We start from the raw sequence: 27,647 nt of genomic DNA on the forward strand, positions 1-27,647 counted from the left end.
CGCACATTTCCTCCAAACTTTTCTAAGCATCAAAGAGACAAGCTGAAAAGCGAGTCTAAATATTATATATGGGATGACCCATATTTATGGAGATGTGGCGCTGATCAGGTAATTAGATGTTGTGTGTCTCAATCAGAATTCCAGTCCATTTTAGAGGCCTGTCACTCATCTGAGAGTGGAGGACATTTTGGCCCTCAAAGAACAGCTAGGAAGATCTTAGACTGTGGATTCTGGTGGCCTACTCTTTTTAGAGACGCTGCTGAGTTTTGTAAATCTTGTCTCCCATGCCGAAAATTTGGTAATATATCCAGGAGGGATGAGATGCCTCAACAAATTATGCTTTTTTGTGAAATTTTTTATATTTGGGGCATTGACTTCATGGGTCCATTTCCAAATTCTAATGGATATTTTTATATATTGTTAGCTGTGGATTACGTTTCCAAGTGGGTGGAAGCAATTCCTACCCGCACTGATGATGCTAACATTGTTGTTTCCTTTGTGAGAAACCATATTATTTGTCGCTTTGGATCACCACGAGCAATCGTGAGCGATCAAGGCACCCATTTTTGTAACAGGAAACTAACAGGATTAATGAGGAAGCATGGGATAATTCATAAGGTTGCAACAGCATACCACCCTCAGACCAATGGGCAAGCCGAGGTGTCAAACAGAGAGATAAAACGTATCTTGCAGAAGATAGTCAAACCTCATAGAAAAGACTGGAGCACCAGGCTACAAGATGCTCTTTGGGCATATAGAACAGCATATAAAACACCCATTGGGATGAGTCCTTTCCGCTTAGTTTATGGGAAAGCTTGCCATCTCCCAGTTGAAGTAGAACACAAAGCCTTTTGGGCAGTCAAGGAGTGCAACATGGGAATTGAGAAAGCTGGAGCTGAAAGGAAGCTGCAACTGCAAGAACTGGAAAGCCTTCGCCTAGAAGCTTATGAGAACTCAAGAATATACAAGGAGAAGATGAAGGTTGTACATGATCAGAACATCAAGAAGAAAGAGTTCCAACCTGGGGATTTAGTCCTCCTTTACAAATCTCGACTAAGGCTCATGCCAGGTAAGTTGAGATCAAGATGGGAAGGTCCATACAGAGTAGAGAAAGCCGAACCGTACGGAGTTTATCACCTAAGCCATCCTTCAAGCTCTGAACTTATTAAAGTTAATGGACAACGTCTGAAGCTATACCATGGCGAGAAGATGCAGAGAAACAAGGAACTTAAGATCTTCCTCTTGGAAGACCCCTACATAGCAGAAGATTAAGCTAGTGCAGCGTCCAACTTACGGACGTTAAAGCAAAGTGCTAGGTGGGAGACAACCCACCATGGTATGATCGTTCTTTTCTTTATTTTTAGTTTTTCCTATTCAATAACTCTTCTCTTTATCAGTACATTTCGTGCATTTACATCTGCATACCTTTAATTTAATAAAAAAAAATTTTTTGCCACGCGACGCGACCGCATCAGCGACGCGTCTGCGTCGCATGGAGAGGGGAGAAAAATAAAAATGAACAGAGAGTCACGCTGGAGCGTGGCTGGAGGCGTGCCAATGGCACAAATCGTCCCACGCGACCGCGTCGCTGACGCGTCCGCGTCACATGGGAAAAATAACCTCCCACGCGACCGCGTGACCCACGCGGCCGCGTGCTCTGATTTTCGACGTAAAAAGGGTGCACAACGAAATATTGTGCGAGAGTGGTGCTGGATTGGTGCCGGACGCACAATCCCTATCACGCGATCGCGTGACCAACGCGTCCGCGTCATCCCTTTTCTGAAGCCCATTCACGCGATCGCATGCCCCACGCGATCGCGTCACCCCAATTTTGGCAAATAAATTAATTTGAACAGAGAGTTGTGCAGGCGCGAGGCTGCACTCGCGCCAGAAGCATAACATGGGTCACACGACCGCGCGATCGCGTGCCCCACGCGGCCGCGTCGCTTGCGCTGCACAACTAAACCTAAATTGCCAAAATATCTTATCTTTTTCCTCTCCAATCCTAATTTTTCTTTTCCCTCCCTATATCTCACCTTTCACTCTCTATCTCTCTCACCTCCATTAACAAGGTTTTATTTTCTTCTTCTCTCTTTCCTTTTCTGTCATTCTTATTATTTTATATGTTATTTTCTTTTCTTTTCTTTTTCTTTTCATTATTCATATTTTCTTTCTTCTTCTTTTCCTTTTTACATGGTGTTAGAAATTTATTTGAGTCATTATTCCTCATTATATGCTTGTGGATTGTTGCAAATTGTTTGGTAATTATATATTATTTTCTTTAAAGAGTGGCTTGCATGTTCACTTTAATACTTTCTATACCTTAATTACCATGCATGCTATGTGTTTGTGAAAAAGCCCATATGGCATTATGCACTTCTCTATTATACTTTCTACTATTCAAAGCTTGCTTTTTCATAAATTCTCTTTACTATTGTATTAATTGAATTTAATTGTCAATACAAACGTGATGGTTTGTTACAAAGTAATGCCTGATTTATGCTACTCATGCCCTTTGCCGGCATGCCAATAAACACCTTGCATTCACTTGTCCTTATATGCACTAGCTATTTTCCATTGTTGGCTTTTCACATGTACTCGCGAGCATGTGTTAATGTCAGTATATCTTAATGTGCATCCATCACCACCTTTTCCGTTCCCTTCCTTGCTGTATATCTCTTTGAATTTAATTTACTTTCTCTTCTCTTTTTTAGGATGGCCACCAAGAAAGGAAAGGAGAAAGCTACATCCAAACCACCAGCAAGAAGAGGTACTAAAAGAGCATTAGTGGCAGAGCCTCCTTCAACTGCAGTCAAGCCCTCAATAAAAAGAATTAAGAGGATCATCAAGGTTGATGAAAAAGAGAAAGCCTTTCCAGCAAAGGACACTGCGCGATTTTCCAATCACTACTGTGAGCAGATGTTCCCCATCCTGGCAGAAAGGAGCTATAACAACGAATACCTTCTTATCCTCCCGCCCAATATTGCTACCTTTGTTGAGCCGCAAATTGAACGAAGACATTGGGGTTTCCTACAGAGACAGCCTAGGCAGGTCAATCTTTCTTGGGTAGTCGAGTTCTACTCTAACTTCTACCTGCCAACTCTACAGTCTGTCTATGTCCGTTAGAAGCAAGTCCCCATTACAGAAGAGGCCATTCAACAAGCTCTGAGTCTTCTCCCTATTCCAGAAGGAATGGACGCCTTTCAAGAAGCCGCACTCAAGCGCCAAAAGTACCAATTTGACTGGGACTCCGTTCTCAGAATTATCCCATTACCTGGCAGCCGTTGGATTTACGGATACCATCATACCCGCCCTAAGGGAATCTTGGCTTCAGCACTTAACTTGGAAGCTCGCGTATGGGCACAAATCATGTCCCATTACGTCTTTCCGAGCACTCACGAGTCCTCCTTCACTGCGGACATAGCCGTTCTACTATGGTGCATCCTTACAGACCAACCTCCGAATCTATCAAGACATATCCGGAATGCCATGGGACACGTACAAATTGCGGGCAACTTACCTTTTCCCGCCTTGGTCTCCGATCTTGTCTCAGCAGCTGGAGTCTCCTACAAAGTTGGGGACACCAAAGCCGTGCTTCCACGGGATGATCAGTATGTCCCTAACGGGAAATACCTCAGACTTTCAACAGCCACTACAAGCCTTCCTACTGCACCGGTTGAAGATATTCTTTCTTCAACACCACAAGCACCTACAACAGACGAACTGCTCCATCAGATACTTGCAAAGTTGGATCGGCAAGAACAGAAAGCGAAGTTAAGAGAGCACCGCAATGAGCGCCGATTCAAGCACCTCAAGGAGCTGCTTAAAAGAAAATTCTGATACTCAGACACCCCGGACTTCACTTCTTTTACCAGCACAGGGAGCCATGATGGCCCCGACTGTGGAGATACTGCTACCAGCCCACCCCTGTTCCTGACAGATGGCACCGAGGACAGTGCAAAGCCTTAAGTGTGGGGAGGTCGGTCAGTACCTGACTTCTGGAGGTAATTTCTTTTCCCTAACACCAATAAATTAGGATTTTAGTTAGATTTTCTTTCTTTTATAGAATAGGATAAATTGCATAGTAATAGGTTAGTTGCATGCATGATCTACTTGATTGAAAGGACAATAAGTTTCTTCTAAGACTCTATCTTTGGAACAGAATTTCACTAATTTTTAAAATTTTTATGATAAATCTGCTTGAAGTTGTATTTTGGAACATGATGTTTGAGCTAAAGAACACACAACCTGTGAAGATTTGGGCCTTTATGTATGGTTACATTATTTAACCATAATTATTTTATTCTTGTGTGTTTACTTCTCTATGATTGTAATCTATATTTTGTTTTATCTTATATGTCCAATATTTATTATATTTGTATGCTTGCACATGATTGAGGCCATTATTTGTTTAAACTCACTTATCCAAATTAAGGCTACCCTTCTCAATTACCTTTGTTAACCACTTTGAGCCTTTAAAACCCATTTGTTCTATATTTTACCACATTACTAGCCTTAAGCGGAAAAATAATTGTATATTCCAAATTGAATCTTTGGTTAGCTTAAGATAGAATTGTGTGTGCTAGTTAAGCATGGGAAATTGTGGGAACAAAAGTTATTAAGGGAATGTGTCATGATAATATAATGGGAATTTGGATACCTACTCATGCGAAACTATAAGAATTAAAATTCTCTGTGCATTGATAAGCTATATTTATTTTTATGTCTATATAATAAAAAAAATATATTCAATAAATAAATAAGGGGACAAAATTACCCTAATGCTGAATTAAGAATTCAAAGATCAATGCACATATGATAAAATTAAAATAAAAAGTTGATACATGAGTATGGATTGAAAAAGGAAATTCTGGGTAGCTAGGTATGAATTTTAAGATTACATTAAAAATATATAGGTTGGGTTGAAGCTTGGGTTAATTAAAGATTCAATTTATAAGCTCACTTGACCATATATGTATCCCTACCCTTACCTTGGCCCCATTACAACCTTGAAAAGACCTCATGATGTTTGCATTGGTATATTAACTGTTGTTGATTGGTTAGGAGAAGAACAAAAGTTAGAGAGCATGATTAGAGAAGGATAGAGTGATTGCCCTATACACTAGAGATTAGAGCGTACATACATTATCAGTGAGGGTTCAATGCTTGAATTTCCATGTTCCCTGCTTTCATGAGCTATCTTCTTGCACTTTTATCTGTCTTACTGTATAATGATAGAATTAGTGGAATTTGATTTGTAATAGTTTTGAAGAGCTTATTTACTTTTGATCAAGTGGGCAAGAATCATATAGTTGCATACATATGTATAGGGTTGCATTGCATTGCATGAGTTTCTACATGTTCATACTTATTTGCTTTATCTCCTTCAATTAAGCATGAGGACATGCCAATGTTTAAGTGTGGGGAGGTTGATAAACCACTATTTTATGGTTTATATTGTATTTAATTGTGTGGTTTTATCATGATCTTCACCCACTTATTCATTAATTTAGCATGCATTTATATTTCCTTCCTGGAATTAGTACATGATTGAAAACTGCTTCCCATAGACTTTTAATTATGCATTTTAATTCTCCTTTATTCCATTCGATGCCGTTATCTGTGTGTTAAGTGTTTCAGGCTTTATAGGGCATGACTAAGTTGGAGATTAGAAGGGAAGCTAGCAAAAATGGAAGGAACACAAGAAATTGAGGAGATGACCAGCGAGAGGCGACGCGACCGCGCGAAAGAGAGCAAATTGCAGTGACGCGGCCGCATGGATGACACGATCGCGCAGCATGGAACAGCACGAGTAACGCGGCCGCATGGATGATGCGCCCGCGTGGTAAAGAGAAACGCGAATGACGCGTCCGCATGAGCGACGCGATCGCGTGACATGCGTGATCTGCATAATTTGCAGAATCGCTGGGGGTAATTTCGGGCCATATTTTGACCCAGTGTTCGGCCCAGAACAGCAGACTAGAGCCAGAGAACATGCAGAAACCAAGGGATATATTCATTCTAGACAGTTTTTAGTTTTAGATCTAGTTTTACTCCTCCTCTAGGTTTTCTCTCCAGACATTCATAGTTTTTAGGATTTTAATTTTTGATTGGTCTTTGCATTGGAACACTGAGAAGAGTTATTACCTCATCAAGACATCGTCATTCTAGTTCGTTTTCTTTACTTGGCTTTACTCTTCCATGTTCTTTGCTTTGTTCAATTTTACCATTGGAATACTCTTAGGATTATTTAATACAAAGATTATTTTTATTTTTAATTAATTATTTTAATTTCTATTTATCATGTCTTCTTTTAATTCCCTTTCATATGTTATGGATTTATTATTCACAATGAGCGAGTAGTTCCCTAACTTGATGGGGAGTTGATTGAAAGGAATTCTTGAGTTGGAAGGATTGGAAGAGAAATTGTAATTGGGTTAACTGTTGGATTGCTCTCTAGTCACTAAAACCAATCCTTTTTAATTAAGTGGATTGCAACTTGTGAACAGACGTAGCATTCCAACTTGTTTGAATTTCCCTTACCTAGTAAAGGATAACTAAACAGGCCAGCCTTTAATTATCAATTACTCTTGAAAGCATTCCAACAATATTAGAGATTCCAACTAATCAACTCCCAGTCAAGGCTTTTATTTACATTATTTAATTTCATCAATTTTAATTTCCTGTTTACTCAACTCACTTCTTTGAAAATCTCTAGTTAATAAAATAGCACACTTTTCTCCAACTCGTTGGGAGACGACCTGGGATTCATACTCCCAGTATTTTAAATTTCAATTTTCTGTGACACCTTTCTAAATTGATGAGCGGATTTCTGGCAAGTTAAGAACTATACTTGCAACGTAAATATTTTAACAATTTTTAATTTGCCAATTTCTGCACCCCATCATGGACGTCAAGTGCTGAAGCAGTCTTTGGAACCATGGGCTTTTCTTTATTGTAAACTTTGGGATTTTTTCAATTTTTGGGAATTTGAAAAAGTTTTTTTTGACTCAGTCTTTATGAAAAGTGGGATTTCAATTTTTTTGGGCTTAAATTCAATTTAAATTTTTTGAGACAACTGGACTTACCTTATTTTTGTCAGTCTCAAATTTTTTGGGCATTTGCACTTAGTTTAATTGGACTTCATTTCATTTGCATCCATACATTAGTTTCAACTTTGTTTGCTTTTTGTCCTTATTTCAAACGTACGAAGGTTACAGCTGTAACTTTCAAAACGTTTTCAAAGTTTGGATTTTTATCTTTTCAAGGTGCAACCTTTACACTTCTCTAAGGCTTATAACAACTTCCCACTACATGCATCCATTCACACCACACTCTTCACTCTCCACTCTTTCATCTACTTCGAACCAGTGCCTCTGTAAATATGGCTCGAAAGAAGAGAGCTGCCCGCCGAGGCTCCCACAGTGGCACCCACTGATGTGGGCAGAAATTGGCGAATTAAAAATTATTAAAATGTATACGTTGCAAGTATAGTTCTTAACGCACCAGAAATCTGCCTATCAATTTAAAAATGTGTCACAGAAAATTGAAATTTAAAATACTGAGAGTATGAATCCCAGGTCATCTCCCAACGAGTTGCAGAAAAGTGTGCTATTTTATTAACCAGAGGTTTTCAAAGAAGTGAGTTGAGTAAACAGGAAATTAAAATTGATGAAATTGAATAATGTAAATAAAAGCCTTGACTAGGAGTTGATTAGTTGGAATCTCTAATATTGTTGGAATGCTCTCAAGAGTAATTGATAATTAAAGGTTGGCCTGTTTAGTTATCCTTTACTAGGTAAGGGAAAGTCAAACAAGTTGGAATGCTACGTCTGTTCACAAGTTGCAATCCACTTAATTAAAAGGGATTGGTATTAGTGACTAGAGAGCAATCCAATAGTTAACCCAATTACAATTTCTCTTTCAATCCTTCCAACTCAAGAATTCCTTTCAATCAACTCCCCATCAAGTTAGGGAACTACTCGCTCATTGTGAATAATAAATCCATAACATATGAAAGGGAATTAAAAGAAGACATGATAAATATAAATTAAAATAATTTTTGTATCAAATAATCCTAAGAGTATTCCAATGGTAAAATTGAACAAGGCAAAGAACATGGAAGAGTAAAGCCAAGTAAAGAAAACGAACTAGAATGACGAAGTCTTGATGAGGTAATAACTCTTCTCAGTGTTCCAATGCAAAGACCAATCGAAAATTAAAATCCTAAAAACTATGAATGTTTGGGGAGAAAACCTAGAGGAGGAGTAAAACTAGATCTAAAACTAAAGACTGTGTAGAATGAATGTTGTCCCCGGTTTCTGCATGTTCTCTGGCTCTAGTCTGCTGTTCTGGGCCGAAAATTGGGTCAGAATAGGGTCCAAAATTGTCCCCAGCGAATTCTGCAGATTATGCAGATCGCGCATGTCACGCGATCGCGTCATCCATGCGGACGCGTCATTCGCATTTTTTCCTGCCACGCGTTCGCGTCGTCCACGCTTCCGCGTCGCTCGAGCTTTTCCAATCCGTGCGGTCGCATGAGCCATGCGACCGTGTCACTGCGATTTCTCCTCTTTCGCACGGTCGCGTGAGCCATGCGACCGCGTCACTTCTCGCTGGTTATCTCCTCAATTTCTTGTGTTCCTTCCATTTTTGCTAGCTTCCTTTCCAATCTCCAACTCATTCATGCCCTATAAAGCCTGAAACACTTAACACACAGATTACGACATCAAGTGGAGTAAAAGAGAATTAAAAATACATAATTAAAAGTCTCTAGGAAGCAGATTTCAATCATGTAATAAATTCAGGAAAGGAATATAAATGCATGCTAAATTAATGAATAAGTGGATAAGGATCATGATAAAACCACACAATTAAACACAATATAAACCATAAAATAGTGGTTTATCAACCTCCCCATACTTAAACATTAGCATGTCCTCATGCTTAATTGAAGGAGATAAAGTAAACAAGTATGAACATGTAGAAACTCATGCAATGCAATGCAATCCTATATATATAAATAAATGCAACTATATGATTCTTGCCCACTTGATCAAAAGTAAATAAGCTCTTCAAAACTATTACAAATCAAATTCCACTAATTCTATCATTATACAGTAAGACATATAAAAGTGCAAGAAGATAGCTCATGAAAGCAGGGAACATGGAAATTCAAGCATTGAACCCTCACTGATAATGTATGTACGCTCTAATCTCTAGTGTATAGGGTAATCACTCTATCCTTCTCTAATCATGCTCTCTAACTTTTGTTCTTCTCCTAACCAATCAACAACAGTTAATATACCAATGCAAACATCATGAGGTCTTTTCAAGGTTGTAATATGGCCAAGGTAAGGGTAGGGATATACATATGGTTAAGTGAGCTTATAAATTGAATCTTTAATTAACCCAAGTTTCAACCCAACCTATATATTTTAATGTAATCTTAAAATTCATACCTAGCTACCCAGAATTCCCTTTTTCAATCCATACTCATGTATCAACTTTTTATTTTAATTTTATCATATGTGCATTGATCTTTGAATTCTTAATTCAGTAATGGGGTAATTTTGTCCCCTTATTTATTTATTTTATATATATATATATATTATGGACATAAAAATAAATATAGCTTATCAATGCACATAGATTTTTAATTCTTATAGTTTCACATGAGTAGGTATCCAAATTCCCATTGTATTATCATGACACATTCCTTAATAACTTTTTGCTCCCACAATTTCCCATACTTAACTAGCACACACAATTCTATCTTAAGCTAACCAAAGATTCAATTCGGGATATACAATTGTATTTCTGCTCAAGGCTAGTAATGTGGTAAAATATAGAACAAATGGGATTTAAAGGCTCAAAGTGGTTAACAAAGGTAATTGAAAAGGTTAGGCTTAATTTGGATAAATGAGTTTAAACAAATAATGGCCTCAATCATGTGCAAGCATACAAATATAATAAATATTGGACATATAAGATAAAACAAAATATAGATTACAATCATAGAGAAGTAAACACACAAGAATAAAATAATTATGGTTAAATAATGTAACCATACATAAAGGCTCAAATCTTCACAGGTTGTGTGTTCTTTAGCTCAGACATCATGTTCCAAAATACAACTTCAAGCAGATTTATCATAAAAATTTTAAAAATTAGTGAAATTTTGTTCCAAAGATAGAGTCTTAGAAGAAACTTATTGTCCTTTCAATCAAGTAGATCATGCATGCAACTAACCTATTTATCCTATTCAGTAAAAGAAAGAAAATCTAACTAAAATCCTAATTTATTGGTGCTAGGGAAGAGAAATTACCTCCGGAAGTCAGGTACTGACCGACCTCCCCACACTTAAGGCTTTGCACCGTCCTCGGTGCCATCTGTCAGGAACAGAGGTGGGCTGGTAGCAGTATCTCCACAGTCGGGACCATCATGGCTCCCTGTGCTGGTAAAAGAAGTGGATTCCGGGGTGTCTGGGTCTCTACAATCTCCTCTAAGTAGCTCCCTGAGGTGTTTGAATCGGTGGTTGGTACGGTGCTCGCTTAACTTCGCTTTCTGTTCTTGTCGATCCAACCTTTTGATTATCTGCTGGAGCAGTTCATTAGTTGTAGGTGCTTGTGGTGTTGAAGAAGGGATATCTTCAACTGGTGCAGTAGGAGGGCTTGTAGTGGCTGCTGGAAGTCTGAGGTATTTCCCGTTAGGGACATACTGATCATCCCGTGGAAGCACGGCTTTGGTGTCTCCAGCTCTGTAGGAGACTCCGGCTACTGAGACAAGATCTGAGACCAAGGCGGGAAAAGGTAAGTTGCCCACAATTTGTACATGTCCCATGGCATTCAGGATATGTCTTGATAGATTCAGAGGTTGGTCTATAAGGATACACCATAGTAGAACGGCCATGTCCGTAGTGAAGGAAGACTCGTGAGTGCTCGGAAAGACGTAATGGGACATGATCTGTGCCCATACACGAGCCTCCAAGGTAAGTGCTGAAGCCGATATTCCCTTAGGGCGGGTACGATGGTATCCGTAGATCCAATGGCTGCCAGGTAATGCGATAACGCTGAGAACAGAATCCCAGTCAAATTGGTACTTCTGGCACTTGAGTGCGGCTTCTTGAAAGGTGTCCATTCCTTCTGGAATAGGTGGAAGACCTAGAGCTTGTTGAATGGCCTCTTCTGTAATGGGGACTTGCTTCTGACGGACATAGACAGACTGCAGGATAGGGAACATCTGCTCACAGTAACGATTGGGAAATCGCGCTGTGTCCTTTACTGGAAAGGCTTTCTCCTTTTCATCAACCTTGAGAATCCTCTTAACTCTTTTTGTTGAGGGCTTGACTGCAGTTGAAGAAGGCTCTGCCACTAGTGCTCTTTTAGTTCCTCTTCTTGCTGGTGGTTTGGGAGTAGCTTTCTCTTTTCCTTTCTTGGTGGCCATCCTGAAAAAGGGAAGAGAAAGTAAATTAAATTCAAAGGGATATACAGCAAGGAAGGGAACGGAAAAGGTGGTGATGGATGCACATTAAGATATACTGACATTAACACATGCTTGCGAGTACATGTGAAAAGCCATCAATGGAAAATATCTAGTGCATATATGGACAAGTGAATGCAAGGTGTTTATTGGCATGCCGGCAAAGGGCATGAGTAGCATAAATTAGGCATTACTTGTAATAAATCACCATGTTCGTATTGACAATTAAATTCAATTAATACAATAGTAAAGAGAATTTATGAAAGAGCAAGCATTGAATAGTAGAAAGTATAATAGAGAAGTGCATAATGCCATATGAGCTTTTTCACAAACACATAGCATGCATGGTGAATAAGGTATAGAAAGTATTAAAGTGAATATACAAGAAAATCTTTAAAGAAAATAATATATAATTGCCAAACAATTTGCAACAATCCACAAGCATATAATAAGGAATAATGACTCAAATAAGTTTCTAACACCATGTAAAAAGGAAAAGAAGAAGAAAGAAAATATGAATAATGAAAAAAAAAAGGAAAGAAAAGAAAATAACATATAAAATAATAACAATGATAGAAAAGGAAAGAAAGAAGAAGAAAATAGAACCTTGTTAATGGAGGTGAGAGAGAGAGAGTGAAAGGTGAGATAGAAGAGGGAAGGGAGAAGGAAGAAATAAGGAGGGAAAAGAAAAATTAGGATTTGGAGAAGAGAAAGATAAGATATTTTGGCAATTTAGGTTGAGCTGTGCGGCGCATGCGACGCGGCCGCGTGGGGCACGCGTTCGCGTGAATGTGCTTTAAGTAAGGTGACGCGGTCGTGTCGGTCACGCAGTCGCGTGACCCATGTTATGCTTCTGGCGCGAGTGCAGCCTCGCGCCTGCACAACTCTCTGTTCAAATTAATTTATTTGCCAAAATTGGGGTGACGCGATCACGTGGGGCATGCGATCGCGTGAGTAGGCTTCAGAAAAGGGATGATGCGGACGCGTTAGCGACGTGATCGCATGATAGGGATTGTGCGTCTAGCACCAATCCAGCACCACTCTCGCACAATATTTCGTTGTGCACCCTTTTTACGTCAAAAATCAGGGCACGCGGCCGCGTGGGTCACGCGGTCGCGTGGGAGGTCATTTTTCCCATGTGACGCGCACGCGTCAGCGACGCGGTCGCGTGGGACGATTTGTGCCATTGACATGCCTCCAGCCACGCTCCAACGTGACTCTCTGTTCGTTTTTATTTTTCTCCCCTCTCTATGCGACGCGGATGCGTCGCTGATGCGGTCGCGTTGCGTGGCAAAATTTTTTTTTAAAGTAAAAATAAAAGTATGTAAATGCAGATGCACGAAATATACTAATAAAGAGAAGAGTTATTGAATAAGAAAACTAAAAATAAAGAAAAGATCGATCGTACCATGGTGGGTTGTCTCCCACCTAGCACTTTTCTTTAACGTCCGTAAGTTGGACGCTCCACTAGCTCAATCTTCTGCTATGTGGGGATCTTCCAAGAGGAAAATCTCAAGTTCCTTGTTTCTCTGCATCTTCTCACCATGGTATAGCTTCAGGCGTTGTCCATTAACTTTAATAAGTTCAGAGCTTGAAGGATGGTTTAGGTGATAAACTCCGTACGGTTCGGCCTTCTCTACTCTGTATGGACATTCCCATCTTGATCTCAACTTACCTGGCATGAGTCTTAGTCGAGATTTGTAAAGGAGGACTAAATCCCTAGGTTGGAACTCTTTCTTCTTGATGTTCTGATCAAGTACAGCCTTCATCTTCTCCTTGTATATTCTTGAGTTCTCATAAGCTTCTAGGCGAAAGCTTTCCAGTTCTTGCAGTTGTAACTTCCTTTCAGCTCCGGCTTTCTCAATTCCCATGTTGCACTCCTTGACTGTCCAAGAGGCTTTGTGTTCTACTTCAACTGGGAGATGGCAAGCTTTCCCATAAACTAAGCAGAAAGGACTCATCCCAATGGGTGTTTTATATGCTGTTCTATATGCCCAAAGAGCATCTTGTAGCCTGGTGCTCCAGTCTTTTCTATGAGGTTTGACTATCTTCTGCAAGATACGCTTTATCTCTTTGTTTGACACCTCGGCTTGCCCATTGGTCTGAGGGTGGTATGCTGTTGCAACCTTATGAATTATCCTATGCTTCCTCATTAATCCTGTTAGTCTCCTATTACAAAAATGGGTGCCTTGATCGCTCACGATTGCTCGTGGTGATCCAAAGCGATAAATAATATGGTTTCTCACAAAGGAAACAACAGTGTTAGCATCATCAGTGCGGGTAGGAATTGCTTCCACCCATTTGGAAACATAATCCACAGCTAATAATATATAAAAATATCCATTAGAATTTGGAAATGGACCCATGAAGTCAATGCCCCAAACATAAAAAATTTCACAGAAAAGCATAATTTGTTGAGGCATCTCATCCCTCCTGGATATATTACCAAATTTTTGGCATGGGAGACAAGATTTACAAAACTCAGCAGTGTCTCTCAAAAGAGTAGGCCACCAGAATCCACAGTCTAAGATCTTCCTAGCTGTTCTTTAAGGGCCAAAATGTCCTCCACTCTCAGATGAGTGATAGGCTTCTAAAATGGACTGGAATTCTAATTGAGACACACAACGTCTAATTACCTGATCAGCGCCACATCTCCATAAATATGGGTCATCCCATATATAATATTTAGACTCGCTTTTCAGCTTGTCTCTTTGATGCTTAGAAAAGTTTGGAGGAAATGTGCGGCTAACTAGATAATTAGCTACAGGTGCATACCAAGGGACTACCTCAGATACTGCTTGCAGGTTATCAAAAGAAAAATTATCATCTATAGGAGTAGAATCATCCTTAATGTGCTCAAAGCGATTCAAGTGGTCTGCCACTAAATTCTGGTTACCACTCATATCCTTAATTTCTAAATCAAATTCTTGTAATAGCAGTATCCAACATATAAGTCTTGGTTTGGACTCCTTTTTAGATAATAGATACTTTAAAGCTGTATGGTCCGAATACACTACTACTCTAGTACCAAGTAAATAAGCTCGGAATTTATCCAGAGCAAAAACAATAGCAAGAAGCTCTTTCTCAGTAGTAGTATAATTAGACTGTGCAGTGTCTAAACTCTTAGACGCATAAGCAATAACAAAAGGATCCTTCCCTTCACGCTGAGCCAGCGCTGCTCCTACTGCATGGTTGGAAGCATCGCACATGATTTCAAATGGCTGGCTCCAGTCTGGTCCTCTCACAATTGGAGCTTGAGTCAGAGCGGCCTTCAGCTTATCAAACGCTTCTTTCCAATCCTCACTGAGCTCGAACTCAATATCTTTCTGCAGTAATCTAGATAAGGGAAGTGCTACCTTACTAAAGTCCTTAATAAATCTCCTATAAAAACCTGCATGGCCAAGGAACGAACGGACTTCCCTCACAGAGGAGGGGTAAGGTAAACTAGAAAAAACATTCACCTTTGCTGGGTCTACAGAAATGCCATTATTAGATACCACATGTCCTAATACAATCCCCTGTTTTACCATAAAGTGACATTTTTCAAAATTTAATACAAGGTTTGTATTAACACATCTATCTAATACTCTAGATAATCCATCTAAGCAAAGGCTAAAAGAATCACCATAAATGCTAAAATCGTCCATAAAAACCTCCATACAGTCCTCAATAAGATAAGAGAAGAGACTCATCATGCACCTTTGGAAAGTAGCTGGTGCATTGCACAAGCCAAAGGGCATTCTCTTGTAAGCATAAGTCCCAAAAGGACATGTAAAAGTGGTCTTTTCCTGATCCTCAGGAGCTATATGAATCTGGAAATAACCTGTGTAACCATCTAAAAAGCAATAATGTGATTTACCTGACAGGCGATCCAGCATTTGATCAATGAATGGAAGTGGGTAGTGATCCTTACGGGTAGCTTGGTTGAGACGCCTGTAATCAATGCAGACTCTCCAAGCATTCTGAACTCTAATTGCTATGAGCTCTCCATGCTCATTCTTCACTGTAGTGACTCCAGACTTCTTGGGCACCACTTGTACTGGGCTAACCCATTCACTGTCTGAAATGGGATAGATGATACCTGCTTCCAATAGTATGGTCACTTCTTTCTTTACAACTTCCAAGATAGTGGGATTCAATCTTCTTTGGGGTTGGCGGACAGGTCTTGCTCCCTCTTCTAAAAATATTCTATGCTCACATACTTGAGGGTTGATGCCTACTACGTCTGCCAAACTCTACCCAATTGCCATCTTGTGCCTTCTCAGTACATCAAGTAACTGCTCTTCTTGTTGAGAAATGAGTTCCCTTGCAATGATAACTAGAAACTTCTGCTCATCTTCAAGATAAGCATATTTGAGATGTGGAGGAAGGGGTTTCAATTCTAACTTCTGATCATGGGCAGGTTCTGGATTATCTGGAGCTTGTGAAAATGGCGAAGTGCCCTCATTGTCAGTTAAGAGGGTCTCCACACTTGGACCTTGTCCATTGTGCCTCTCTTCTAACTCTTCCTTGTGAACTTCAACTACACTTTCATCTATGACATCACACTGGAAGATAGAATGATCTTCTGGAGAGTTGTCAAGGACTCCATTCAGATTGAAGATTACTATGCGGCCATCTATTTCAAAAGAGTATGTTCCTGAAAAAGCATCTAATTTGAATTTTGATGTCTTCGGGAATGGTCTTCCAAGTAGGATTGATGATGGCTTATCTGAGTCATTATGGGGCATCTCCAAGATATAAAAATCAGTGGAAAATGTAAGCCCTTTTATATTCACTAAAACATCTTCAGCAACTCCAGCCACTGTAATAATGCTTTTATCTGCTAACACAAAATGAGCTGCCGACCTTTTTAAGGGAGGGAGCCTTAAAATATCATATACAGACAAAGGCATTATACTAACACATGCTCCTAAATCACACATGCAATCATAAATTACTACACCACCAATAGTACAACTAACTATACAATGACCTGGGTCACTACATTTTTCAGGTAATCCTCCCATTAAAGCAGATATGGAACTACCTAAAGGAATAGTTTCTAATTCATTAACTTTGTCCTTATGGATACATAAATCTTTTAGAAACTTTGCATATTTAGGTACCTGTTGAATAACATCAAAAAGAGGAACAGTTACCTCAACCTTTTTGAATATTTCTACCATTTTAGGATCGGGTTCCAGCTGCTTCCTGGGCTTCCTTGCAAGTTGTGGAAATGGAATAGGAGTGGTGTTTTCTGCAGTGTCTGTGCCTCTTGGTGCTTCCTCCTGTAGTTGGTCTTCTTCTTTTTCAGCTATGTCCTATATGTCCTCTTCTTCTTCAACATCTTCTATTTCCACTACCTCTTCAGCTGAAGCGTGTTCTGGTAAGCTTGGCTCCTCCTGATTCCTCTCCTGCAGTGTGGTTCCGGACCTCAGGGTGATGGCATTAATCTCCCTTTGGATTGGGTAATGGTTGAGATGGGATTTCAGTGGAGCTTGAAGGTTGGTTACTGGAATTTTGCATTGATCTAATCTGTGAAACAAGAGCTTGCAAAGTAGCGGTCAGACCATTCAGACTGGCATTAATGTTATTTTCCATGGTCTGTTGTCTTTGCTCAAGAAATTTTATTAACTCTTCATTAGGAGATGAAGAAGAATGAGTAAATTGAGAGGCCTACTGTTGGGTATTCTGTGGTCCTTGGGATTGCCTCAGGTGAGGTGCTCTGTAAGGTTGACTCTGCTGCTTGTTGTTGTTATTATTCCACCTCTGATTTCCCTGATTATCTCTGCCTCCTCTGTTATTGTTGTCCCTCCAATTCTGGTTAGAATTGTCCTGCCATCCATGGTTATTATTTCCACCTTGATTGTACCCTTGGTTGGGACGGTCATAAAAGTTATGAGTGGATGCCACCATGTTGTCTTCCTGTTGGAGTTGCGGGCATTCATCAGTGTAATGGCTATAATCAGCACAGATTTTGCAAACTCTCTGTGGGACTAACTGTTGGCTTGGAGGAGGTTGAGCTTGCTGAACTTGTTGTTGATTCAATTGCATCTGCTTCAGCAAGTTGGTCATTTCACAGATACTCTGAGTTAAAGCAGCAGTCTCTCTGCTAGAGGATACTTCTGCAACGGCTTTTGAACGGCCTTGTTTCTGCCTGTGATTTCTAGTAGATTCAGCTAAGTCGCTGATCAATTGCCATGCCTCATCAGTCGTCTTGTACCTCTTCATAGACCCATTGCTAGCACTTTCCAATGTGGTCTTATCTTGGGGCCTCATGCCCTGTGTGATATAGCTAAGTAACACTATCTTGTCAATCATGTGGTGAGGGCATGCTTCCAGAAGATTATTGAAGCGCTCCCAGTATTCAAAGAGAGTCTCGTTGTCATCTTGAACAATCGTGGAAATATCTTTCCTCAGTTTATCAGTAACTTCAGATGGAAAGAATTTCTCCAAAAATTCTTTTCTGAGTGTATCCCTGTTGGATACATTTGCTAGGGGTTGAGTGTAGTACCACTCTCTTGCTTTTCCCTCAAGAGAAAACAGAAAAGCTTTCAGCAAAATTGAAGTTTCATCAGCACCATCATGCCTGACAGTAGAACAGGCTGCCTGGAAATCTCTCAGGTGCTTGATAGGCTCTTGGGCAGGTAAGCCATGAAACTTGGGCATCAAATTGAGCAGTGCGGTCTTTATTTCAAAATCTGTAGCCACCGATGGGTGATGCGCTTGAAAAGGTTGGATCGTAAAATCAGGGGCTCCTTCCTCCTGGATGGTAACTCTTCTAGCTGCCATGTCGTCTGCACGTGAATCAACCGAATCAGTAGAACGGGGGCTGGTTTCTTCTTCAACTGACGTTTCAGATCCGCCCTCAGAGCATGGGTCCGGAAGTGAACGCGTCATTTGACGAAAGAAACATGCAGCTCATAGTAACAAAAATAAAATAAAACGCAAATAAATAAATTCTAATTAATAATTTTAGCACTCTATTGCAACTCCCCGGCAACGGCGCCAAAAATTGATGCGGGCAGAAATTGGCGAATTAATAATTATTAAAATTTATACGTTGCAAGTATAGTTCTTAACACACCAGAATCTGCCTATCAATTTAAAAATGTGTCACAAAATTGAAATTTAAAATACTGGGAGTATGAATCCCAGGTCGTCTCCCAACGAGTTGCAGAAAAGTGTGCTATTTTATTAACCAGAGGTTTTCAAAGAAGTGAGTTGAGTAAACAGGAAATTAAAATTGATGAAATTGAATAATGTAAATAAAAGCCTTGACTGGGAGTTGATTAGTTGGAATCTCTAATATTGTTGGAATGCTCTCAAGAGTAATTGATAATTAAAGGTTGGACTGTTTAGTTATCCTTTACTAGGTAAGGGAAAGTCAAACAAGTTGGAATGCTACGTCTGTTCACAAGTTGCAATCCACTTAATTAAAAGGGATTGGTATTAGTGACTAGAGAGCAATCCAACAGTTAACCCAATTACAATTTCTCTTTCAATCCTTCCAACTCAAGAATTCCTTTCAATCAACTCCCCATCAAGTTAGGGAACTACTCGCTCATTGTGAATAATAAATCCATAACATATGAAAGGGAATTAAAAGAAGACATGATAAATAGAAATTAAAATAATTTTTGTATTAGATAATCCTAAGAGTATTCCAATGGTAAAATTGAACAAGGCAAAGAACATGAAAGAGTAAAGCCAAGTAAAGAAAACGAACTAGAATGACGAAGTCTTGATGAGGTAATAACTCTTCTCAGTGTTCCAATGCAAAGACCAATCGAAAATTAAAATCCTAAAAACTATGAATGTCTGGGGAGAAAACCTAGAGGAGGAGTAAAACTAGATCTAAAACTAAAGACTGTGTAGAATGAATGTTGTCCCCGGTTTCTGCATGTTCTCTGGCTCTAGTCTGCTGTTCTGGACCGAAAATTGGGTCAGAATAGGGTCCAAAATCGGCCCCCAGCGAATTCTGCAGATTATGCAGATCGCGCATGTCACGCGATCGCGTCATCCATGCAGACGCGTCATTCGTGTTTTTCCCTGCCACGCGTTCGCGTCGTCCACGCTTTCGTGTCGCTCGAGCTTTTCCAATTCGCGCGGTCGCGTGAGCCATGCGACCGCGTCACTGCGATTTCTCCTCTTTCGCACGGTCGCGTGAGCCATGCGACCGCGTTACTTCTCGCTGGTTATCTCCTCAATTTCTTGTGTTCCTTCCATTTTTGCTAGCTTCCTTTCCAATCTCCAACTCATTCATGTCCTATAAAGCCTGAAACACTTAACACATAGATTACGGCATCGGGTGGAGTAAAAGAGAATTAAAAATACATAATTAAAAGTCTCTAGGAAGCAAATTTCAATCATGTAATAAATTCAGGAAGGGAATATAAATGCATGCTAAATTAATGAATAAGTGGGTAAGGATCATGATAAAACCACACAATTAAACACAATATAAACCATAAAATAGTGGTTTATCACCCACCGTTCTGATCACACACACTCTTCTCCCTCACTATCCCCTACTCATTCCTCACCTCCTTCACCACTAAACCCTTCTCCTGACATGGCCCACACTAAGACCACTGCTCGTCGCCCTGGCGTTGCTCCTCGCCCTACACCTCCTCCTCCTCCACCAAACACCTCTCAGCCTAGTTCTTCCAAACCCAACTCTTCCAGAGGAAAGAGGCCTCTTCACGAAGACGAAGAGACTCGCCCCACTCAGAATTGCCATACTCGCGGTACAGTCATTGCCTTTGAACTTCGTCCTGTTGCTGAACCTAGACTCTCAAATCCTATTGCTTACAAGTCATTTTATGCTGATTTTCCTGATGAGTCCTTTGATCGTCGTCCTTTTCAATCTCTCATGAACTATCTATTTTTCTGCAAAGATGTTTACAAGCGTACTCTCTATCCCTCGAAGCTTGTCAATCTTGACAAACTCCATAGGAAAGGCCCGAACTTTACTCCATTGGTTGCATATCAAGGCTGGACATCCATACTGTCCATCAAAGAGAAAATTTACCCTGATTTGGTAAAATAGTTCTATAGCAACATGTCCTACAAAGAAGGGAGAATCGCCTCTTTTGTTAAAGGCAAAGTGATTATTCTTGACAAATATCACCTAGGCAAAGCCCTAGATTACCAGGACTGAGGCCCTGATGTCTACACCTCTGGTAAGTGGGACGAAACGCTCAATGTTTCATACTTTGATGCCCTAAGCACTGTCTGCATCAATATCCCTCTCTTAGAAGGTAACACTCCTACTCATAAGTCTCTTGGTCCAGTCCATGCCCAGCTGCACAGGATTGTAAACCATGTCATCTTGCCTCAGAGCGGCTCTTTTCAACGCGTCTCATTTTGTGATACACTGGTTTTGTATGCACTGCTTTCAAAAATTCCCATCTCTTTTGCTTACTTACTTGTAAGGCATATGTATGCTTGTGTCAGTACCAAAAATGCGTTACCATATGGCATGCTTCTTACAAAAATTTTTCAATATTACAATGTTGATTTTGGGGCTGAAATTGTAAAAGATTGTAACTCATATATCAAAGGGGGTGGTGCAGTAAAGAAAACAGCTCCCAAGCGTCGCCAAACTGATGACAGCACTGATGTTCCCTCTGTTGATGAGGATCCTCTGATTCCCCCTTCCACCTCCACTACGATCAAGGTCATGACCCGCATTCTGAAGAATGTGCTTGAAGAATTCATCAATCTGACTGACCTTCTTCTCCATCATGGTGCTGAGCACAAAAGGAACCAAGTTTTGGAGGAAAATGCTCTCAAGAAGACCAAGGGAAGGATTCGCATTCTGAGGGACTTTGTGGAGGATGTGGAGGTTGGCCTCACGACATCTGACAATGAGGGGGAGGACGATGGAACCTCTGATGAATCCGACTCTGATGCCTAGCTCATTTTATCTCATCTGTGATTATGACTTAGTTTACTTTTGAACTTGTTTGTTTATTTTGGATGACTGTAAAAACCTTAACTACTCTGCTACTTAAACTATATGCACCAGCCACTAACAAATTTTGTGCAGGTTTTTTTTCCTTTCCTCCCTTGATGACAAAAGGGGGAGAAAAGAAAAGGAATGTTAGCTTTGGCTTAGCGGTTAATAGTAATAGTTAAGAACAATGATTTGCGGTGCTATAATTTGTCCTGTGTTGTGCTTAGTGTTAATTACTCCTGTGTGGTTGCTCTGCTTTCATTACTGTGATATATTGCTTGGAAATATTAGTCTTGGCTGCTTTTAAGCTTTGTCCAGGTAAGCTATGATCAAGGGGAGTAATGCTAGCATTCAGGGGGAGCAACTCACAATCCGAATGTCATCAAAGGGAAGTGTTCTTAACTCTTTTAAATTAGTCTTTAATTTCCCTATTTTATCATGTTTGTCATCAAGGGGGAGATTGTTAAGTATAAGTTTGATTTTGGGTTTTATAAATGATGACAAACATTGTTTTGGGTTAAAAGCCCAATATTGTTTAATGTGAGTGTTAGTGATGCAGGCCCAAATGTCCAAGTCCACATTGCTTCAGTCCAAGTCCAGCAAGTGCTTCAGCCATGTAAAAGAGCCAAAGCTCATCCTCATAGCAACGTTCAAAATGTTATATGTTTTATTAAAAGCTATAGGAAGACAGCTGGAAAAAGAAAAGGACAAGTGTTGGTATAATAAAGCAAGAAGGACAGCTGGTACACTCCCATCACTCCAAGACACAAGGACACCCCACTAACCCAAGGACAATAGCAGAGAAACATTTGGTTGGTGGTTGAGCAAAACACAAACTTGCCAAGCAGCAGAGGTAGTGGGTGAAGCTCCTCGTATGGCAGAGATCATGGAGCAGGATGAATAAGGAGAGCATGCCAAGGAAGAAAACAAAATCAAGGACTACAGAGGTGGTGGACGAGCTCCTCCAGCAGCAGGGGTAGTAGAGCATATTGAAAAAGGACAGCTTGCTAGCTGTGCCAGCTCCAACGGGCAGCAAGGACAAGCAAAAGGATGAAGCTACCATGAAGCCAAGTTGAAGATATATAACAAGCTTCACTCCAACATTTGAAGTCAAGAAAAAGAGAACACACATACAGAGCACCATCTCATACATTGAGCTGGAATCTTTTTCTTCTACTCAAGCTTAATTCTGATCTTTGTGTTATGGCTGTCTTGCATTATTTTCTGTTTCGAAAAGGCAATTATGTGAGGTTCAAAAGCCAAGAGAGAAAAGGCAAGAGTGATGCAAAATAGCCACTGTTTTTCTGATGTAATTTGGGTGTATGAACTAGGATTAGTTCCCCTTGCCAAGTTGGGTTAGCACTTGGTGAGAATTGAATCTGTGTAGGTTCCCCTTCCAAGTTGGGTTAGCACTTTGGGGTTGCTAAGCTTTGGTGAAGAAAGCTTGGGGTAGATACTAGTTGGATTAGGGAGTAATTCAATAGTATTGGTGAGTGTAATCTGAGGATTATAGTGAAAATTTCACCATGGTTTGTGGTGGAGACTGGACGTAGGATTCATGGTACTGAGAATCCGAACCAGGATACACGCTGGCCCCTTTCTCTTTTTCTCTGCTCTTTTAATGTTTTGCGTATGAGATAATTTCAAATAATCTCCTGCAACTTAAGCTTCCACTGCAACAGAGTTTGAAACTCTAAATTTTAAACTAACTTGATTCAACCCCCTTCTCAAGTTTATCTAGAACCATCAAGCTTTATTATTCATATCTTTATAAAATATCTATCTTAATATTTGAGTAATATGTGAAATGTGAATAACTATCGATATTATTAAATTCAATCCCGCTACGTTACCAACAATATTTTTGTCAACTTCTGTCAATTTTTGTTTATAACTGTATTTAATAGAAGTGTTTTTATGGATGTATCTCATAAAAATGTTTTTTTTTTTTTATGACAGTGTCTAATGGAAGTGTCTTTATAGATGTATTTTCTGGATGTGTCTCCTTATACATGTGTTTAAAATATAATAATTAATTATGGAAAGTCTAGGGGGCCAGCAACTTTATAAATTCTGACCAATATGTAACCAGCAAAGAAAAGTGAGTCATTGGATGAAATCTCACACTAATCTCACACCATTAAAATTATCATTGATGGCTATTTGATGGCTACAAATCACAAAAGTTGCTGGTCCCTAACACTCCTCATTAATTATTGTTGATAATAAGTTGACAGATAATATGTTGGTACCTATACTTTTCTTATTAAATTTCAATCTCTTTTACATTTGTTTCTCACATAATTTTGTAAAGTTAATCCTATTAGTTTTTTTTTTTTTAGCAAAAAAATCGAAGATAAAAAAATCAAACATGGTCATATTCATTTCAATATGTAAAACTGAATCTCTCTTTTAAATTAGAAAAATAAAAATTAAATTGGGAGGGTGTCTCGCTCTCACACCTTCTTTAGCAGATAGGCATGGATTGGATTGGAACAGCATCAATGTCCAATCTATCTAACCGCTATTCTAGGATTTTGTACCTACTGCTTGGTTACTAATGTGATACACTACAAGATTTCATTTTTTGTGTAGCCTTTTTTACTTGTTCATCATGGGCATATATGGTAAATTGTCCCCTTTTTTTAATTCTCATAAAGAGACATCTAAAAAGGTTCGCAGACCAAACAAGCAGCAAAGAGGTAAACAAATTAAAGAATAAAAGAAGCATGTATAGCTCAAAAACACTCATGGATTATGAACAAAATGTATGAAATGTATGTAAACAATGGTCAATGGGAAGCATGTTTGTTTGTTTTTGCAAGCAAATGTGCACAATACAGAGTAGATACAGTAGGTAGAAAGAGATATAGATAAGTCTAGTTTGGTGCATAAGCAGCAGGGTCTTGCATTCAAAAAAGGTTGCAGAGCTTGTGAATGTTCATGTTTGGTCTGAAAACAGCTTCTTCATATCTCACACATATTGCAACAGCTCCTAGTTTTTCATGTAAAAAATTGCTGTGTTTTGGAAAAGCCTAAAACACATGATCAATTACTGTGATCAGCTGCATGCATTCTCAATAGTAGAAGATACGATTTGGATACCCTAGAAACTAGGCTCTGCTGCCCACTTGTTAATGCATGCTCTGCCAAAAGCTTCTGAAGGACAACACCCAAGCTATGTAGAGCACTCTTAGCATTCAATTTCCCACTCATTGCATATCTGCAATAATAGTAACATAAAAGGAATAATATTTCATTATTATTTCTCCAACTTGCACCACCCAAGAATGAAGTCGTTGAAATTGGTACTACTCTTTTCTAGTTATTGCACAAAGCATGAGACTAAATTCATATCAAATGAAACTGAATTGATACGAAGAACTTACTCTGGTGCATCGTAACCAAAGGTTCCAAGGGCACGGGCATCTTCATCCCCAGTGGTAACCGTAGTTTCTTTCAGTTCATCCAGCGGTGGCAGAGTTCGATCTTGAATCGGCTCAACTTTATCAGTTCTTGGAGAATCAGCATTCGCTGCATCAAATACATGATTTGATGATCCTATTGAAATCAAGAATATCATTACGATTTAGGAACTTAATTGAAACATATCATCAATTAATGATTACCATCGAGAAGGAGTGGAAGGTGTTCATGGTGATGAGGAGGATGTTCTTGAGCTTCTCCTTGGGCGATGGCGCCAAAGTGAGGTTCCTGGTGAGGAGGATGATTCTCCGGTAGAGCCGCCTCTTCGTGGCCATGGCCGTGTTGATTCAGAGCAGCCATCTCTTGATCTCCGCCTCCGTGTTCATTCACAGGACGCACTTGAACTGTTTTCCATTTTTTCAGAAAGTAATATACCGACAAGTACCAGATCACAACACACACCAGGATCGCTACTGTTATCCCTAACGTCTTCAGTGATGACTCCGACATGATGATTCTTGTGCCTCAGAAATATTCAAGAATTGGAGAAGAGAGAAAGAGAGAGGGAGAGATCAGAATTATTGCAGTAACAGCTTATACACTACATTATTCTGATCAATAACTAATTATAAAATATCTGTAACTAACTTTCCCGGCAAGCTTAACAAACTAACTAACTTGCTGCCTTCTTATAAAATTGCCTCTTAAGCTTCCACTAATCTTATTCACACCGGAAGGAATGGTGACATATAGTATATTTTAAAATTATTTAATTGATGGGATGATAAAATTAAATTTTATAGGTTAGGTTTTTTTTTTTTAATAATATATTTTCCACATATTAAAAAAAAAGGGTAAGAAATATTTCGAACAAAAAATATAAAATATAATGAAGAGTACATCATTAGATAATATATATATGCCAAGAATATTCTAAAATAAAACAAAAGAATGCACCAATCTTGGAATGAAATTAAATTATCATATTAGATCGTTAAGTCGTAAACTTAAAATTAATCTACTTATCCAGTTTTTGAACCAAAATACTTTACACTAATAATAATGTCAAAATTTTGACCCATGTATTTATTAGTAGTGGATTGATTAGCATGCTTCAACTTGGCTTAGAACTAAGATATTTGATATATTATTAGTATTATAATGTAGATAATTTTTATAATAAAATTTAATATATTATTTGATAAATAATAAAAAAATTTTGAGTAATAATAAATTTAATTTTTTATTTTTTTAAACTAAATTAATAATTCTATTTAATATTTTTGCATTAAATACACTATAAATAGACTACCGAAATGAATTGTTTTTATCTTTAAAAGTCGTGTGATTATTCTGAAAAATTGACAGAAGTCAGGTTAGTAGTTTACTCAAAATATTTATTTTTTTTATAATAAAATTGATAATAAAGTCTTTGAGACTCATTTATCAAGAGACGTCTACTAAAAAAAATATTTATATTTTTATAAATTATATTTTATAGATATATACTTTTAGTATCTACCAGTAAACAAGTTTTTTTTCGATCAAAATCGAGCCAATCAACTAATCAAGAGATCAATAATACATATTTTTAATATTCAGTTATATTTGTCTTTAACTTTCTAATAAAATAAAACAACTATATATGAACAAAAAATAAATGAATGTTTCTATAACAAAACACATTAAAATATAAAATGATGGTCTACTCACACACACACACGTGTGTATATATATATATATATATATATATATATATATATATATATATATATATATATATTCGATTTTATAAACAAATTTTACATGTAATATAATAAAATTTGAGAAATAAATAAAAAGCAATGCTATATGTCAATATAATTTTTTTGAGTAATTTATTAATAATATTTAAAAGTATTAACTTAAAAGTATGATATTAAATTACTAATTAAATTTAAGGTATTGAATTATAAACTAAAAATATTGATGAATATAAACCGAAATTGCTGAAATTAAAAATTTTTTTATAAGTAAATAAAAAATGAACATACATTGGAAGAAGGATACAATATTGCAAGTTTATTGCTTGTAACTGTATTTGAATAAAAACACGATAAAGTATTATTCATATTTTTATAACATATCTAACATAATCTAAGAATAACTAACGATACTGTTAACCTAATTAAAAAAATGAAGAAGAGAAATGCAGGATAAGCAATGAGAAGAAATAAAATAAGAATAAGGATGAGCCAGGGAAGGAATTTAACAAAGTCGAGATTGTGACTCAAAAGAAAAGAAAGAAAACGACTATGACATGTCGCATTCGTTTTCAGGTGCATATTAGACTCTACGGCCACCGCCACCGCCAAGAGGATAGCCGCAAAAGCAAAAACCGCCGAAGCTGTAAACCATCCCCACCGAAGATACAAGTCAAATTTGGTTTTATTGTAAAAGGATAAGGCGCGAGTAACCTCTGCCAAGAAGGCAGAGAACAAGAAGAAGAAGAAGGAAAAGGTGTAAAAAGTAACAACAATATTGGTACAACCAAAATTGATGTTGTTATGTGACTGTTGGGAGTGTTTAGGGGTCCATAGCAAACCCATTAAAGCTCCTGAAGCAAAAAAAATGTTCAACTTTACCATGTCCTTACAAGTTTTGGCAACTACAGAACTAAATTGAGAAGGAGAACTCATTTTTGCAAACCACATAACTAAATGCTCAACTCACTTGCTTTTAAACTTTAGAGTTTAGAATCATTCTCCTCCTCATCCGAGAATAATGCCGTGTAATAGATGGTAGTCATAACTAATTA

The 27,647-nt window shown here is 38.5% G+C and overlaps 1 protein-coding gene across 1 annotated transcript; it reads right to left on the reverse strand.

Annotated features, from left to right (window-relative positions):
• Nucleotides 1-24,230: 24,230 nt before the first annotated feature.
• LOC148550432 (uncharacterized) lies at nt 24,231-25,374 on the reverse strand. The gene is made up of 3 exons (XM_088492451.1): nt 25,054-25,374; nt 24,814-24,958; nt 24,231-24,647 (listed from the first exon to the last, which is right to left on the reverse strand). The coding sequence occupies exons 1-3, from the start codon at nt 25,358-25,360 to the stop codon at nt 24,473-24,475; spliced, it is 627 nt and encodes a 208-aa protein (XP_088348577.1). The 5' UTR covers nt 25,361-25,374; the 3' UTR covers nt 24,231-24,472.
• Nucleotides 25,375-27,647: the final 2,273 nt, after the last annotated feature.

This window comes from Arachis ipaensis, chromosome B7, assembly GCF_059453495.1.
Source record: "Arachis ipaensis isolate K30076 ecotype BB chromosome B7, ASM5945349v1, whole genome shotgun sequence".
In the NCBI taxonomy this organism is placed as follows: Eukaryota; Viridiplantae; Streptophyta; class Magnoliopsida; order Fabales; family Fabaceae; genus Arachis; species Arachis ipaensis.